This window comes from Montipora capricornis, chromosome 4 (genome assembly GCF_036669925.1).
Source record: "Montipora capricornis isolate CH-2021 chromosome 4, ASM3666992v2, whole genome shotgun sequence".
In the NCBI taxonomy this organism is placed as follows: Eukaryota; Metazoa; Cnidaria; class Anthozoa; order Scleractinia; family Acroporidae; genus Montipora; species Montipora capricornis.
Genome location: NC_090886.1, coordinates 4,856,881 through 4,874,380, shown reverse-complemented (window position 1 = coordinate 4,874,380; position 17,500 = coordinate 4,856,881). Strand labels below are relative to the sequence as shown.

The 17,500-nt window shown below is 39.8% G+C and overlaps 1 protein-coding gene across 1 annotated transcript in view; it reads right to left on the bottom strand.

Annotated features, from left to right (window-relative positions):
• Positions 1 to 14,522, bottom strand: part of LOC138046012 (ankyrin-3-like) — a 36,530-nt gene extending 22,008 nt beyond the window's left edge. Inside the window, exons 1-3 of the mRNA XM_068892702.1 lie at positions 14,473 to 14,522; positions 14,009 to 14,049; positions 8,132 to 8,271 (exon numbers count right to left, since the gene is read on the bottom strand). Of these exons, the coding sequence (XP_068748803.1) occupies positions 8,132 to 8,271; positions 14,009 to 14,049; positions 14,473 to 14,507 (216 nt within the window). The 5' untranslated portion in view covers positions 14,508 to 14,522. The remainder of the gene's footprint in view (positions 1 to 8,131; positions 8,272 to 14,008; positions 14,050 to 14,472) is intronic.
• Positions 14,523 to 17,500: the final 2,978 nt, after the last annotated feature.

Genomic DNA, 17,500 nt, shown 5'->3' with positions numbered 1-17,500 from the left:
AAGATCTGTAAATGACCGCAAGCTACGCACGTGAGTGATACAAGTCACGTGACTAGCCAACATATGTTTTGTTTTCACAGAAAGAAATAGGACGTGTGTAGAGGATTTTTCGCTTGACATAACGGCAGTTAACTTGGCGGTGTAAGACAAATAATAGCAAAGAAGCCGTTAAGGTCTACCATTGTGGCCCAAGTGCTAAAAGAGAGGATTGTTTTCCAGTGGGTTGCCGGATTTGAATAACGAAGAGAATCTTTGTAAACAAATCTCTTCACTTAGGAACTTCATCTTTATGTTTTATTCAAGTTTTCCCAACAATTTGGTTTCTTTTCACGTGAGCGAAATAGAACTGATCCAGTTCCCCAGAGGATTAATTTGGCACACCAAAATGGCGGCCAAAATGTCAGCCGTGACGTCAAATGAACACTTCGCATTGCGCAATGCTTTGGTTCGGACGCCTTAAAAATAAGGTCATTTTCAATGTGCTATTTTTTATTGCTCCATGACCACTCAGGTCGAAATGAAATTTACAACAAAAAAAAATTTTGATGAGGATTTCTTACGGGTGGCGAATGGTACCTCCATAATCTTGGCGCTCGCAAACTGTTCATCTGATCTTTAAATCTTGACGGTCATTGCAAAGAGTCTCGAACACTAGTTTATACAGAATTTATTTCGGTGTGAAGTCTTGCTTGTTTTGGTCTCGGTCTCGGATTCGCAAACAAGAGTCTCGGCGTCTCGGCGAGTCTCTGATTTTACCATTAGTCACCCTTATTTCTTATACCTTTTCTTCCAAAGTCAAGGAAAAGAAGCTCTACAGATTTGGCACGATGATAAAGCTTTAGAGCCGAGGTCACTCGCTGTTGAAAGCTCTCTGTTGAATCCCGGATTGTCCATGACACGAACACACAGACTACAGACGACGAAACTACAATCTTGGACAGAATAAAATGGAACAGCAAAACCCCCATCCCCTTCAAATCAAGGATGAAACCGCGCAAAAGCCAAGACGCGCCATTTTCCCATCCTTGATTTGGGGGGGGGGGGGGGGGGGGTACAAATTTCCCATCTATTTTGTCCAAGATTGTAGATGCAGGCCTCTCGGAGCGGTTCGGCTCCAATCGGTTCTGCTATCCTCTGCAAAAAATAGTGACTAACTACGAAATTTACACCCGTCTGGTTGCCAGTATGAAATGTTGCCAAGTGGCTCAATTCTATTTGCGACTAGAACAATGGCATTAGAATGGCATCTGTCATAAAACAATTTTTTTCAAACATGTTCAACTTACACAAAAAACTGATGAACATAACAATTTCAAGAAAAGCAATACCTCGTAAAAAGAAAGTAGTTTGGGAGATTATCGCAGTGCATATTGATTCCGCAGTTCACATTATATAACATTTCATATGTTCTAAATTCAAAATTAATGCCTCAAAGCTCCTCCATAATTATCTTTTTCACTCCCAACATCTGAATGTTAATTCTCATTACTGACTGCCTGCCATACATTGTGTTGTTTGTTAGTTATGGGAATTCTATAAAATTTTCTTGACAAAAAAAAAACCAGGTGATAAATTTCTTTATTCTCCTCACAAGTCTGCTTGACAATGTACTGAGCTTGTGAGGAGAAACTTTATATCAATCACTCTCGGGAATCAAAGGGTTTATTACAACAATTGGCTACATGCGCAGATTTAGAATTGGAACAAGGTAAAACCCTTTTTTTTTTTTCCCGAGAAACTTTATGGGCGCGACCTTGAAGAAATTGCAAAGACGAGGAACCATTGTAAATTTCGTTATAGTTTACTACAACCAATTAAGTAATTTTTTGAATTTTGCATCGAGGATTATGCAAAGTTTAATTGCCCGAATTAAACCACCAAAACAGAAATTATTCAAGACAACGATAGAAGTTCAAAAGGTTAATTCTATAACCGCATTTCTCAGAAGCAGATCACGAAGTACTTCGTAAATGGAGAAAAGGGGTAAAAATTGCATTAATATAACTCTGGGCTCCAAAAATGAATGGAAAAATGGATTAAGCTGTCAATAACGAAAACATAGCAACAGCAAACATTACAAGAAACTTTGCAAACAGTTTTGACCACAGGTAATAACGAATCGGAAATTGCGCAGCCCATTGATAACTGCGCAAATTTCCGGCAACTTCCGAATGTAAGGCGTAGCCCGACTTTTAATTAAACCTAGGTTTACGTTAATTAGTGTGTAAGCTTGCAACATATCGGTCCCGCAATCCAACCGTTGACAATTTGTATTTGTGCTAAAGCTGGTCTATCTACATGCACTACATTCTTATCCTACTTACGGGCATTACACATCAGCTTATTGTTTAGCATAATAAATAGCAGCACGGGAAAGTACTTCAAGACTGCATGTTAAGGCCCAAACGGTACTAAGCAATTTACGGTATAAACACAAACTTCTCGTTTATTGGTTTCTAATATAACACACAGTTAGGAACACAAAGAATACCTAACCGAAATTCTTCAGTTGATGGAAGTTTCAAGCTAACTTCAAAGTTCTTTTGAAGAACTATTTCAATGCAAAGGCACTGTTGATAGGTATTTCGGTGGCAGATAGCAAAGACAGAGATCGTTCGCCACTCTTTAAGCATAATTTATTCTGATTGGTTAACGACTAAGAGGGAGAGCCAATGACGGGGCCTCTTAGTAGCGCATCAGTACTCTAACAACATTTTCTTAAGGCGGCTGCCTCGGAATAAATAGCTCTTAAAACGAAAACGTACAGAAAATCACTTTTTTTTACTTTCTGTTTTGATAAGGTGTCGCTTGAAGAGGAAATTTGCCGTTCGTGAGCGACCGCCACCACTGCAAAACCTGAAGTGACAGGGAAGAACCGTGGAGAGACACGAGGGTTATTTCCAAAAAGTTAACACGATAATGCGCATTTAAGCTCCAAGGTTGTTGGGCAATTTCCTTTAAAAGATGATTTGCAAGGAAATCGTAAAGCAATGTCACTTTGAATACTTCCAAAACAAGTTGCGGAGAGCGTAACCAAGAAACCACGGAACTGATGGCCTGGCTTCTTCAAGAGGGGATAAGAGCTGTCAACCTGATAATTGCTGTCAAAACCAAGTGAGTTATGAGCCGGATAACGAATTCAGTTGTTCAGTAGATAGTGTAATCTACTTTAATCTACCTTTTGAACAAAACTCGAGGCCTGATGAATAACTGAAATCCTGGTAAAACGTTTAAAACGCCAAATGAGATAAATCAGGACAAAGAAATGTTTTCACAAACTAACGAAGTGGTCTACTTTTTGGTCTAATAAAATTGATTATATATCCACATAATTCGCCTCGTCGATACTTCTCGCTCAATGTGATCTATGTTATTTAGATAATTTTATTTGGCAGCCTTTTCTTTTTACGCAGCCTTAACGCTTTTAAAATTTGTATATTTAGTATCCACACAGCATCAAACAAGAACGTATATCTAGTCTACTGACTCTACTATCTACTCTCTAATATCATCTGTTCGGCGTCTTCCCGTCTGGGCACTGAGAGACTATCAGAAGCTTTCCTCAAGTTAATTCTTTAATCCTCTGGCGATTCCTAGCTTCCCTCACCGCAATTACAAAAGATTGCTTGCGCGTAACGTGGCAATCAAACTGTCCAAATTGAGATGAACGGAGATCTACGGCTCGTTTCTCGTAAGTCTCGACAAATTTCCGAGCAGGCCGACGAACTCTTTGCGAAACTTTTTTGAACCCAGATCAGTTTGTAAATTTTTCAAGAAACATGCTTTAAAACGTCTTGCTTTCTAAGTTGCAAGAGATTTATGGCAACAGAGATGCACCCTGAAAGATTTGGAATTTTTGAGAAGTGAGTTCTTGGCTTGAAGCCCCGGGGAGAGTCCGAAAAGAAAAGTGCCCACAAAGGCCGGCCCTGGGGACGTTTCTCGGAAGTGTCGAAACTTTTCGGACGTATTTCGGTTGACAAAAAAGGCTTTGTATCTTCAAAAGGAAAACGTTTCGTCGAGTCATGAAACTTTCCTTTTTTTGTTTTCTAAAGTCTTGAAATTATGTTCAAAGATCCATATTTCCAAAAAAGCAGATTTTAGTTTCAGGATAATCGCTTTTCGGGCCCCAAAAGTTTTCGGGGCTTTTGAGAAGCAGGCGCCTGGAGATTACATCCTGGCATTGGTAAAGCGTTCGAGAAACTGAACAAACTACAGGGCTACATTTGAAACAAGAGTATATTTACCGTCTCCTTTGACTTGGCCGTGGATAACAGGACAATGCACAAGTTCAGAGGAGTCTTTCCGAATATCCGCATATTTAGTTTGGCTATTTTTTTTTAATCGGCAGCAGATAAAAGAATGAAGCATGATTGTATGCGTTTACCGTTTGGCTCGGTAAACAGCTCGACAAACGAGCCCAAACGAACCGACTCCTTAGTGCCTCCGCGTTTAAATGCTTTTCTGTAAGAAAGCTCTTCTAATCGCAAAGAAACAGAAACGCTTCATTTTAATATTTGTCAGTTCGGAACCATCTGAAAATTTACGAATTCATCGCTGCCAAATCGTTAAAGATTTCTTAACTGAAACCGTCATCAACTAAAATATTTGAAACTGGGAAAATAATGACTCCTACAACGATTTTTTAATAGGGTTAGGGTTTGCTAGAATTTTTAAGGAGGCAAATAGCTTTCCCTCCCCTCCCCCCTCCAAAAAAAAAAAAAAAAAAATCAGTTTTCGCTTGCATTTCCTGCTGCTGAAATCGGCCAAACATTATTAAACAGATAAAAGGCTTCGAGAAAATAAAGAAAAATATCGTCAAATAGTCTTCATTCATTTAAAAATCTTCGGAAGCACCTTCTTAAGTTTATCGTCGCCCTTGGTTTGTTTGGTGCCTGTGCCGGACATTATGCAACACATCAGAGTAACTTAGCACATCCGTGGGCTATGGATAAAACATGACAAGTTCTAAGAAATTAGCAGATGCTGTTAGAGATGAAGAAGAGGCTCAAATAATTCTTCCGACAGCATACAATAAAATTTTGACTGAAATTGCAGTCCTTTCACAACGAGCCAAAGATTAAACTGCCTCCGTTTGTGTTTCCGATGCTACAGTCGCGAAATGACCGGCTCGAGTGTTCTATCCAGACAGATTTTCAATCAACTGGATTGCGTTTGTCATAGAGGAGATTTCGTTTTCACCGCCGCTTAAGTTAAATAGCGAGGACAAAAAATCTTCGTTATAGTGAGTCGCTGATTTGCAACAAAGCGAAACGAAATTCCGTATGGATTTGCGAAAGGCAATAACCTCGCAGTTGTGGATGAAAACAAACTCTGTGTTTTCAAAGTAAGACAATACGAAAGCAATAAAGAAACTAGACATGTTTAGAAGGGATTACGTGTCTTCAATTTCTAACAAGGTGCAAATTTTGTTAGGCCTTACTCAGCCACGTTTAGATGGTATGATATCAATGATTATTTAAGGCCATTGCTTGGAATCTCGTTAAAACGATTTGGTTGTTATGCTTACGAGAGAAAACCCTCTCCGCTTACCTTTTCGTCGTCGGACAGCGTACAAACATGCGCCGAACCGTCCGCTTCCATAAAATAAGTAACGTTCTTCTGGTTTTTCGCCAAATCATTAAACTTCCTCCCAGCAACAACTGCATGGCTGATGGTGCGAAACTTTTGTGACATATTTCACTGAATGTTACAGCTATCGATCGCCGAATCTGTCACCAAATACACGCGTGAAGTTGGACGCAAACGAGCGGCCCGCTGGGCTGGAGTACACAGTTACGGATTGCGTTCACTAACAAGACCTCTTGGTTTAATATGAAGTAGCTGTGCGGCATTGAACAGAAGACGTGAAAAATGGAGCCCAGACTTGATCAATTCCGCGTTTCAAAAAGCTGTTATTCAAGGAAAAATATTCCATTTTTAGCGAGGGTTGATTTTCAACTAATTGCTAGGATTGCTTAGGTTTCCTGTTTAGGCACAGTGTGGTCGACACATACAAACAATGAAGGGTCAACTTACACAAGGCCGTCTCCGGTTTCGACATTTTTTTTCACCTGATCAAGAGGGAAAAATGACAAGCTTAAAAAAGATATGCAATGAGGCACGCAAAGTTCGAATATCTTCCTGCGCTTTGAACGCAAAATGAAGGAAAGTTCAAAACTTGCTTTTCTACATTAAATACAAACAACGTTTAGCTATTACTGGCAAACTCTCCACGAAATTCACACTTCAGCTGGAATAAAGTAAATACAAGTAATTTTTTTCGGTCTTCTTTGATTTTGTTCAATAAAAAAGGCATTAATTAACACTGACCAAGAAGGAAAATAAATTTTTGCCTTGTGTTAACTTTAAGAGTCAAGGGGTTAATTATTATTATTATTTTTAAATTATTTCTCTTGTAGTCCACACGCAAAGTAAAACGCGTTACAAATATGTTGCGATCAGCTTCAGTTTAAGAAATGCATACAATACATACAATGTAATTGGGATACAAAGTTCAAGAGTATAAAAGCCAAAGTGAGTGAGGCCTGAGAGGGGGAGGGAGAGGAGATGTTAAGGAATGAGAGCGGAGGGAGTGGTGCTGAGGCCGGGGATGTATTTTCCACAAAAAATATAGACCATATTCAGCACGAATCTCTCAGAGAACCTCAGAGTACACAGCCGTTATTTTGTTGTCGAAACGAAAGTTATTTTTTTGCCATATTATCTTAATAAACGACACTGTCTGAATTTTGAGTTTTTGCGGGAACATATGTCGGAATATTTTATTGTCGATCATCTTCAGGGCAAAGAGTGATAACCAGTTTGGACAGTTTGGAGTATATTAAATATCATGGTACAAAACAACTAAGGAGATCGATAAGCACGATAGATGTAAATTAAAAAGTGACAAAGTCGTTGGTTCAATAAACATCTTTTCCATTAGACACGGAGTGCCTTTATATTTGATTTAAAGCCACTGGCATTGTCCATAAGCGAAGAACATTGCATTTCTCTTCTTAGTGAATGGACAACAAATTGTCCACGCGATTTTATCAACCAATCAGAAGATCGATCAAAACCAAATAAGGCGCCTCGGTACGCAAGCATCAGTTTCAAGTTAACAAATAGATTCCATTTATGGGTTGCCGCGCGTCTGTTCAGCAATAGATCACAGATGACTTCAAAATGTGGTAAGAACAAAAAAGCGGCCCACGAGGCGATACGCGATAGCCGAGTCTGCCACTCATAGTTTTACAATACCACGTTTTGAAGTCTTCCGTGCTCTATGATCTCTCTCTGAAAAATGCGTGGTTACTCCCAATTTTCTTTTTGGATACCAAGATCACTTGCTAAGTGCTGCTTTCTCCGCATAGTTTTGGACCGCGCAACTGTATATCCATGTATTGATAAGCACCAGCCGTAGGAAATTTGAGTATCTCGAGATGCGCAGAACTCATGCGCAATAACAATAGTAGGCACCGTCCTTAAGTACGAAGCGACAACGGATACAGCAGCGGCAAAGGCAGATATAAATCAGAAACATTAGTGCTTAACGAGGCACACATTCTAGGACATTTCTCCCGATACTCTAAAAAAAACAACAACGTGGAAAACCAAATTAAACGTTTTGACGACACCGTGAGCATTTTAACACTGACTCGTTCATACTCTATCTTCACTTTTAATTGAAAAAAAGAATTTTTCGCTCTTAGTGTACCATGCGAACGCGTTTATTCTTATTGTTGTTATATTGCAATTGAATAAGTGTGAATAAAATGAACTTAAACTTGAACTAGCGAACAAGACGGAATGGACCGAATGCATAAATGGCGGCCAAAAAAAAAATAATTTTGTTTATGTGCTAATTAGCCTCACTAGCCTCGTTTGCATGGACAAAATACAAAAGAAATATTGCTTGAGAGTGAGGCTAGTGAGTCTCATTAGCACGTAAACAAAAGAATACATTTTTGGCCGCCATTTATGCATTCGGTCAATAAATTCTCAAGACAGATTTAAGTTATATTTTTAAATGAAACTTTCGTTGCCTTAGTTAGCCGTAGTCCCTTCGTTTTCACTAAACTTCCATTTTTTTAAATCGTGACGTTGGACAAGAAGAAAATAATCTACTTACAATACCCGGAAGAGATCTGAAGGATTCAGTGATCACAGCAACACTGCCTGACCTCCACTCACGCCTGAGTTTCGAGTAAAACGAATCCTCTCTCCTCTCCTCCATGACACTCTGCCTTCGCGGACGAACCCAGGGCGCCGCTGTTCAATATCAAGGAAAAAACTCTGTCACTTCTTCTAACTGAGTGATATTCGCAGTTAATTAATGAAGCAGCTTGTGCTCTAAAAAAATCCAGGCTTCAACGGGGCTGGAAGCCACCGTGATGACCTTTCGATAGTGAGCTTATCACATCGTAACTATGTCAACCATTTTAATAGGACAAAGGGTGTGGTAGTTCCTCAAAAATGACACTGGTCGGAACGGCGCTTAATTTAGGGGAGAATATGAAAATTTATCCTTAAGTGTGTTTTTCATAAAACCTCAAACGCGCCCAAACTTGGCTATTTCACGTTGTTGTTTTGCTGACGACAGCAAAGAAATGGACAAAAGGGAAAAATGCACTTGCATGGCGTGCAAAGCTAGTGCTTTTGCTCATTAAATATGCAAATTTGTGACGTTCTCGTTGCCGTCGCCGTTGTCGTTGCTTATAAAAAGGAAAGGAAAAGGAAAGGAACTTTATTTAAGTGTCTAGTCGTTCTAGCGCTGGAGCGCTAATTGGGGACACTGTAAACTGAAATTAACAATGAAAGTAAATCAAGTCAAATGTTGGTTTTTGAGGAGAGGGGAAACCGGAGTACCCGGAGAAAACCTCTCGGTGCAGAGTAGAGAACCAACAAACTCAACCCACATATGACGCCGAGTCGAGGAATCGAACCTGGGCCACATTGGTGGGAGGCGAGTGCTCCTAATTGCTCTACCAACCGTGACTGAGTTATCAAGCCACCGAGGGCATAGTTAACGGAGGGGACTGGTTTGAAGCTCGGCAAACATCAAAGGAGCAAACAAAGATGCCAAGATTTAGGTTGGAAAGTCCACGACCGTGCACATTCTTTTGTTTTGCGCTCATACACTATGCATGAATTACGTAACCAACACGTTTCTATTGGTTAGTTCCTCAGTACGGAGTAAACAACTATTGTGTTTCGTGCACGGTCAAGGCCGAAAAACGCAATCATTTACCATATAAGGTCAAACTAAGGTATATGAGCTGAGATTGAGTGAACCAATCAGAGCACGCGAAATGAATTATCCGAGGTTGAGAATTTAATAAATAAAATTATAATAATAATAATAATAATTATTATTATTATTATTATTATTTTTATTTTTATTATTACTATCATTATTATCATTATTATTATAAACATGGTGATTCTTATTTTTACTGAAAACATGACGTTTTGTATGCCCCTTCTGAAATTGTACGGTTGGGAATTCGAAACATCAAATTCAGAGCAAAAATGAGACATGTTTATCACCGCTGTGTGTTCAATGTTTTTGAGTCACTCACTCATCTCTCACTGATTAATAGTACGCGTATTCGTCTCGCCTGTTTACTTTTTGTCGGTATTTTTAGGTTACCAGTCATGGTATATATTTCCAATTTACTGTGGTCTCACAAAATTTAACATTTGAAAATTATACAGAATTAATAAAAAAGCTGGTATTGAATCCAAAGAAGTAATCGCTGCTTCATAGGGTCGGTCCGTGATACCGACGGGGGACAAATTCTTCCGACAAGATTTTCCGCCACCCCCCATCCCCCACCGTTATTCCCGAGTATAATGTTGTTTTTCTTATGTCGAAAAAATATTATCGCTATAAATAACCTAAAAACTGTTCAAAGCCCACCCTTTTTAATAAGTCTCAACGAAAAAGCTATATTCACACCGTAAAGCCGATTCGAAGACTGTCATTTTTGCCGCAAGGTAATTTTATAGTTGTAAAGGGGTTATAGGTCGAGATCGACTCTTGGTGTTAATGAAAGGTTAAAAACTCGTTTTTCCAACACGGTAGGCCATTCAAGGTGATTTACTGATTCAAGTTCGCAAAATAGTTGGTGGAATCTATTCGTTCAAAACGAACAGATTGGACCAATGGATTGATGTGATCTTCAAGTAAACCTTTCCAATTTGTCCTGTGGCCTGTCTTCGTGACTTAGATAATGTCAATGAATGGTGAATGACCCCGGGTTTAAAAAAATCGATGACATTGCACGCATAGTAAAGATAGAAAGGGTTTAATTCTCAACCATATTAATGATTTCCACTGCTACGAGGTTTGTTAGAAACACGTGTCTCGCATACATAAATGGGCTCACTATGCATTTTGAGAAGTGGTCAGTCATTCTTGGTCATTTGATCCGAGGCTTAAAAAATTCATAAGATGAATGTAATAATTCAATCTTCCGGCATTAACTGTCATCCTACATTGGTCTACATTATCTTGTCAAAGAGATATCTTTTTATCTCTCTATTTAGTTGCTCTTGTTATTTTCATTTTTGACAAGCAAATCCGGATTTTTCGTATTTTTTAACTAAACAACACCCCATGAAGATCACGCTAAATCATTGTTGGAGTGCAATAACAATAAATAATTAGCAATTTTTGGCCGAGGTTGAGCAAAATATCGTGATTAATTTTGTCAGTGACAAGCAATACAAATAATTGATCAGCGAGACAGGAAGTTATTTGCAGGTCACGTGGTGGGCTTTCGGCCAATGAAAACGAAGGAGAAATACATCGAATGATAATGAATTTTATTTAAGTGTCAACTGAGGCACTAATTGTGGACACTGTACACTGATCAAATTAAATCAAATCAACTCGTATCAAATAATATCGGTTTTTGAGGAGAGGGGGAAAACCATAGTACCCAACAAACTCAACCCCGCCAAGTCTGGGAATCGAACCCGGGCAACATTGTCGGGGAAGGGGGGGGATGGGGGGGGGGGGGGAGTGCTCTCGCCACTACGCGCCACCCCTGCTTCCTAATTCTTATCCGACAAATCAGGCTATGTAAGGCTCATTGATCGACTGAATTAACATGTAAACAGACTATCAATGACTCTTACATTTTGAAACAGTTCTTTAAAACGTAAAATGATACTGGTGTATGGCACGATAGATACACAACATGATTATTATTTGCGAATATCTCCTCCAGAGATAAGTAGCCAAATCACGGTCGGAGATTAAATGATTCTAAATCAACAGAATTGCCATGATAAGTCCTCAATAATCTTGGCAATAAGACTGATAACACGACCATTTCTCTCCTACAACTAGACGAGAGTGGAAAAACAATTCAAGCCAAGCTGGAAAGCGTTTCTCCTCGCTCGTACAAGTCAGAGGTGCTTTAGAGAAAGGCATGCCTCGCACGCCCCGTTTTTGTGCGCAGCATAGTGGTCAACCCACAATGACTATCCTTAATTAAGTCCGAGTTGCCAAAATATTTGTTACGCGCTGGCCAAACTATCGAACAAAGTTGGATTGAAGGCTCCAACTTTGCTCGATCCAACATTGTTCCACCGTTTGGCCGCCCATGTTGGAAGATGTTCGTGCAACATTTTTGTTCTATCAAATATTGGATAGAGTTTGCTTTTGATCAAACATTACAACCAACAATTCTGCTCGACGCAAAAATGTTGTAGTGCTTTGCAGCTCTTACATCAAAGTTGTGTCCTGAATCGCGTCACGTTCGTGCTGCTAGCCAATCACGAATCGCTATCTTATTTTCAAGCCTAACAGCTGAAGCATAACGCCACGCCATATTTTCAAATTTTGCGCCAACTTGAACTTGAATGCGTCAAGCAATGTTGGATAGTGTCTTGCCACTACGTAAAAAATTTTAATCGAACAATATTTCATGTGGGATCCCACTTTGTTCGATAGTTTGGCCAGGGCTTCATATGTTAGACGCGTCGTGTTATCGCCTCTCCTCCAAAAGTATATAGTGAGAATGCACTATTTCGACAATTTCCGAGTCCTAGCTGTATAGAAGTACAGTTCCCACAAGTATCCTTTTTTCCTAGTGGTAGAGAGTCCGAACTGGAAATCGGAAGGTCGTAGCTTCGCCTTTTGCAAAGAAGCACTCGGATTTTTCCGATAATCCCCTATAGCTCAGCGGTAGAGCATCCGAAGTAGTAATCGGAAACACTCGGAATTTTTTCCGAGTATCCCCGAGTTAACTTCGAAAAAGATAAATCTCATCACAACATTTACTGGGGAAAACGTTCACCATCTTCCTTATTTACAATAAGCGAGAATGCACATGTCGACAATTACAGTCCTATCAGTGTAAGGGAATCTTTGCTGAAGTCATAGCTTACATTTTGTTTCGTTAACATATAGGGTTCACAGAAGGTATCGTGCAATTTACAAATTGACTTCAAAAGGTAGAACGTAAATTTGGATAAATCACTAATTTTAAGCCTTTAGAGCGGTTTTCAATTGAATGTCGAAAGCAATTAGCGAATTGCTTTGGTTTATGATTACTTCACTCAGTGATGGGTTCAAAGTTCTCGCGCCACTTTTTCAACCAATCAGAAGTGAAACCAAAACCAATTGTGGCTCGCGCGTGCACATTTTCCCGCGCTTTGTGTCGGGTACGTGTAATTACTTCGAGTTTTGATTGGTTTGCTGGGTTGTCTCCGTCCTTTTTGATTGGCCAAAGTAATTACTTTGGTTTTGGTTTAACGACAGTCATTTGAAAACCGCTCTAAGTTTTGATAACGAGCCAGTTATTAGCCATCGAAAACCGATAAGATTCTTGGGTGGCAAAAGCGCTAATAATCCCACACATTCAGTTGTAAAGATTATCCGGTATATCGCATTCAAAATTTCAAAGATAGCTCATTATAAGATGCAATGCACTTCCAATATCCATTGCTTCATTCTTAGCTGACTGATTAAAAAACGATACCGTTATGCTAATGAGGCAAAAAACGTAAACAAAGATTCAACAGGACACTTGTCACCGAGTTTCCTGCGCAGACATTCTTGTGACTCGTCACGCAATCTTTCCTCCTCAACGAGGAAGGATTGCGTGACGAGTCACAAGTAAGTCTGCGCAGGAGGCTACTTGTCACCCGAACTTAATTTAATGGCTTAGATCGAGTCTTCTATAGCTCAGTGGCAGAGCATCCGAAATAGTTATCAGTCGGTCGTAGGTTCGACTCCAACAAAGAAGACGACGGGTTTTTTTCCATTGAAAAAGTCATTTCTTCGTCACATAGAAGTTGTACGCTTCCACTCTATGATGTAAGAAACTGTGCGCGCACCCTGCAAGCAGAACCTCTCTAAAACTCATCAGAGGGCTAGTCACTCCGGTCAAACCGGTTTAGGCAGGGCAAGCATCATATTTTTGACAAGGCGAATGTCAAAATCGAGCCTTCAGTACAAAAATCAATATGGCGTCTCTAGAAGTGCGATCGAGACTTGGACTGGGTTTGAAACTGTTTCCAAGCAATGGCTTACATATACTCAATAGGCCAGTTTTCGTATTCTAACGGTTGGACTGGATCTAGCATGAAATGGAGGCTAATGAGGGCAAATTAATTTGCATTTGAAAAGATTTGCCCGCATTAGCCTCCATTTCATGCTAGATCCAGTCCAGCCGTGAGAATTCGAAAATGGTCTATTAAGACTTAACACGATTTCTGCAGAGTCCTTTCTTTCTCGTCGAGTTAAGAAAGGCTCTGTTGACAGGGTGTTGTGCGCACTGCCCCACATGAGATTTCTTGCATGGCAAGACTGAGTTTACAAAACCTTGGGCTATCTGTGAAGATTACATTGAAAGCAGGATGACCATAACCGCTATAGGGTTATCCCTGACAATCTCGAAAAAGAAAACAACAGGAAACGGTCATCCTTCTAAGCGGATCATCCTTGGTTGCATGTAAACACAACTACAGAACAAACAAACAAAACTCCTACCTTTGTCAGCTTGTTCATCCATTGCGGGGGGCTTTTCTGTCCTAGAATACAAGAAAAAATTGAGAAATTGGAAGTAATAAAATCTAACAGCGTTTCTGAGATCGTTATCAAAATAAACTAAGGTTACTGTATCATTGCCGTATCTAGAGTTGTCCGCGTAGTGCTGTTAAATGTAAGTAAGTTGATTTAGTGTCAAGGCTTTTCGCAGCGAGGGGGAAGCCTTAAAGTACTCAAAATGCGACAATCTTAAAAATCCCACCTTCCCACTCTTCTCTGTAGCAATGTTCACATTTGCCTACTCGTTGATTCCAAACTTTAACTGAATCAGTGAAAGGAATTTCAAACTTCGAAATTTGAAATTACAAGTTAAAACTGCTGAACGGCTTTTTACGCGTGGCTTTAACGTTTCTCTTCTAGTTTAACCTAGTAAGCAAATCCTTAAAAAAATTAGCAGATTAATACACCTTGGATTGTGATGTGAGCTCTCGGACCGCTGCATATTCGAAGTCAACGATAATCGAACCGCCGAAAGAACTTTGTTAGCTTTAATTGAGGTCCTTTTTTTTCAAATTTCGTTCGAGAAATGTTGCAGCTGGATCTCTTTGTCAACACAACGACGGATAAAACCTACACGTTAGCGATGAGTATTTGCACAAGACTTGATTACTTGTTTTTTTCGAATAAGCTGATCCGAAATAATCAGTGCTAGCAGCTGACATTAAAAGAGTACCCTCAAATATACAATGGGTTTGGTTTTTCTTTAAAATTTTCTGTTTTCCTTCAATTTTACTTCTCGCTTTCTTCACAGGGAAAACAGTAATTTCACAAAATAGAGCCAACGAAAAATCTTACAGTAATGTGTTGTTTTCCTTCATTAAGTCAAAAATGACAAAATAGTCGACATTATGTTTACAACCATACGAAATTGTTGATTAAATTTAATCTTAATTAATTTTTTCAATACGCGTGATAAAAGTACCTCAAAGCTATTTTCACTCTTACCGATCTGATTTTGTAAATTACATTGGTATAAAAACTTCAGTTTCTAGCGCAAAGTCACATCCAATGTTCTTTTTTCTTTTCATAATGACATCAAACTGGATTAAACCTGTATTTACACGATTTACTGCAACAGGCTGCATTTGTTTAAAGGCCGTGATCCAGTGGATAAGTCCCTATACTCAGAGAATTAAACGTACCTCACTTTTAAACGTTGATCCGCGAGGTTTTCGTACTAAAATCTTCGCATACTTTGAAAAGGTCAGATTTCTATTTATCCAACGGAAAAAGGTTATTCGGCCTTTGAAAAAATGGGGCGAGATCTTCTGTAGTTCGCGAAATTATCAGTCAATGACAATTCCTTCCACTCGTTTAACTTTGTTATGATCATATTTTTCTTGAAGAGGCAGTCAGGCACAACTGAATTACTTTATGTTGTTCACAAAAGTAGTCTTTTTAATGACGTTCCTTACCCCTTCAACTTCTTCAAAGAGCGCCTCTCCTAACCTAATTTCTTTTTTTTAACAGCTCACGCGAATCTTTAACCATAGTGAACATATTGGTAGTGTCTTCTACACATTTTCTTTTTAATAGAGTCATTCCATACACCACGACCACTCTACTTTCGGAAGGGTCCTCAAATAACAAAAACAGAAGTAGCCACAATAGAGCATAAAATCGAAGAATCTTGCCCAGGGATGGCGCAGTGGTGAGAGCACTCGCCTCCCACCAATGTGGCCTGGGTTCGATTCCCAGACTCGGCGGCGTGATATGTGGATTGACTTCTGTTGGTTATCTACTCTGCGGCGAGAGTTTTTTCTCAGGGTATTCCGGTTTTTCCCTCTCGTCAAACGGCTTCAAAATCAGTTCGATTTTGTTTAATCACGTTGAACGATGTTGACTGCTGGAGTGGGCAAACCGAAAATCCTTAAATAACAATGACTACAACCAGGTTTTCTGAGCCAGCGAGACTGAGCACCTCCAGCAAACCATTGTTTTAACGAAAACCGCTGGTCAGCAACCTGGCAAACCGGCCTTGTATTCAGTCCCAGACTGCAACAGCGGTTGTAACTGTGGATGCGGACATGAATACTTCGTTGAGAGGACGATTAGTGCGCAGGCGCATACCCAACAATGTTGAAAGGCGGCTGCAAACTGCTTCCACTTCATTCAACATTCGCGGAAACAAAAGAAATGTTGAATGGTTGTGGAAGCAAAGCTTTTAAATTCATTCGATCTTGACATCGATTCAACTTCGTTTCAACTTCGTTTCAACATGTTTCAACAGGGTTGAAAGGGGGAAGGGGGGGGGAGGGGAGGGGGAGCAATGAATCTCAACATCGCCGTTCAACAAAATCGAACGGATGTTGAAGCCGTCGGCATCTGTCGGTCGACTCTATCGGCTGACATGTTAACAGCCGGCCGATATGGCGATCGAGACTCACCCGAGACTCATATCGCCGCCCGACTTCGGTGGCCACGCCAGGCACTTTTCTGAACAAACCATTTTCGTGTTGAACGAGAAAACTTTTAGGCACTGCCCCCCTGGATAGACGTAAAATGACCGAATTTCACGTTGTATAGAAAACGTGAGAAGAAAGCTGGGAATTTTAATTTTCTTTTTTGGTTTTTTGACTGACGATAGCCGATCATGCTCTCTCAGGAAAATTCTAATTCATTTTTTCATTATCGTGCAGGCTACTCTTTTTTCAGTTTGTCAAAGATGATTTACTGTTAAAGCAGCTTCGACATTTGTGATATCACTCGAGCTATAACATTTATTCCATACTTAGTCGACAAAATTCAAATATGGCAAAACAAAACAAGCGGGTGATGAAAGGAGTGATCATTTTCATAACTGATATTTCCTCATAAGGGAAAGAGGTGTTTATTTACGGCGACACTTGAAATCTCTGCCGACCAGGGTAGTTGATCGAACGGTTGTCAATAACCCCCGTATTGCAATCACCGAGTCAGACGTCTATATCCTGGACTTCTGACAGTGTTTTTAATATTCTTGACTATAAGACAATAGTGAGCAGGTGCTAATGTGAGACCCCGTCTCACGACCCCCGTTGACTCTGTGGGACGTTACAGATCTCACACACTGAGAAGGGCACGGGGGACTCCGGAGTTCCCGGCCCGAATTCCCAGCCCCGAGTGTTGTGGCCCGGTCTGAAATTAGATTTGGGGCCGCAAGTTTATTAGCGTTGTAACATTACGTGCTACAGTGGTTAAATAAACTGTTTACTTCACAAAGTTTCGAATCTACCCAAAATAACGTGTTTTTTTTTTAAACACGCAAAGAAAAAACTGTATTAAAAAAAAGTTTGGCAATAACGATCAATGCACCGAAATTTCATGCAATGATATGCTCTTGAATATACAAGAATCATGGAAATCGATAACATGAATTATTCTTAGATCCCCTCAAGGATCCTTCTAGCTGTGACATAAAAACACAAGAGGTTTGTCAGAGGAAAGATATTTATC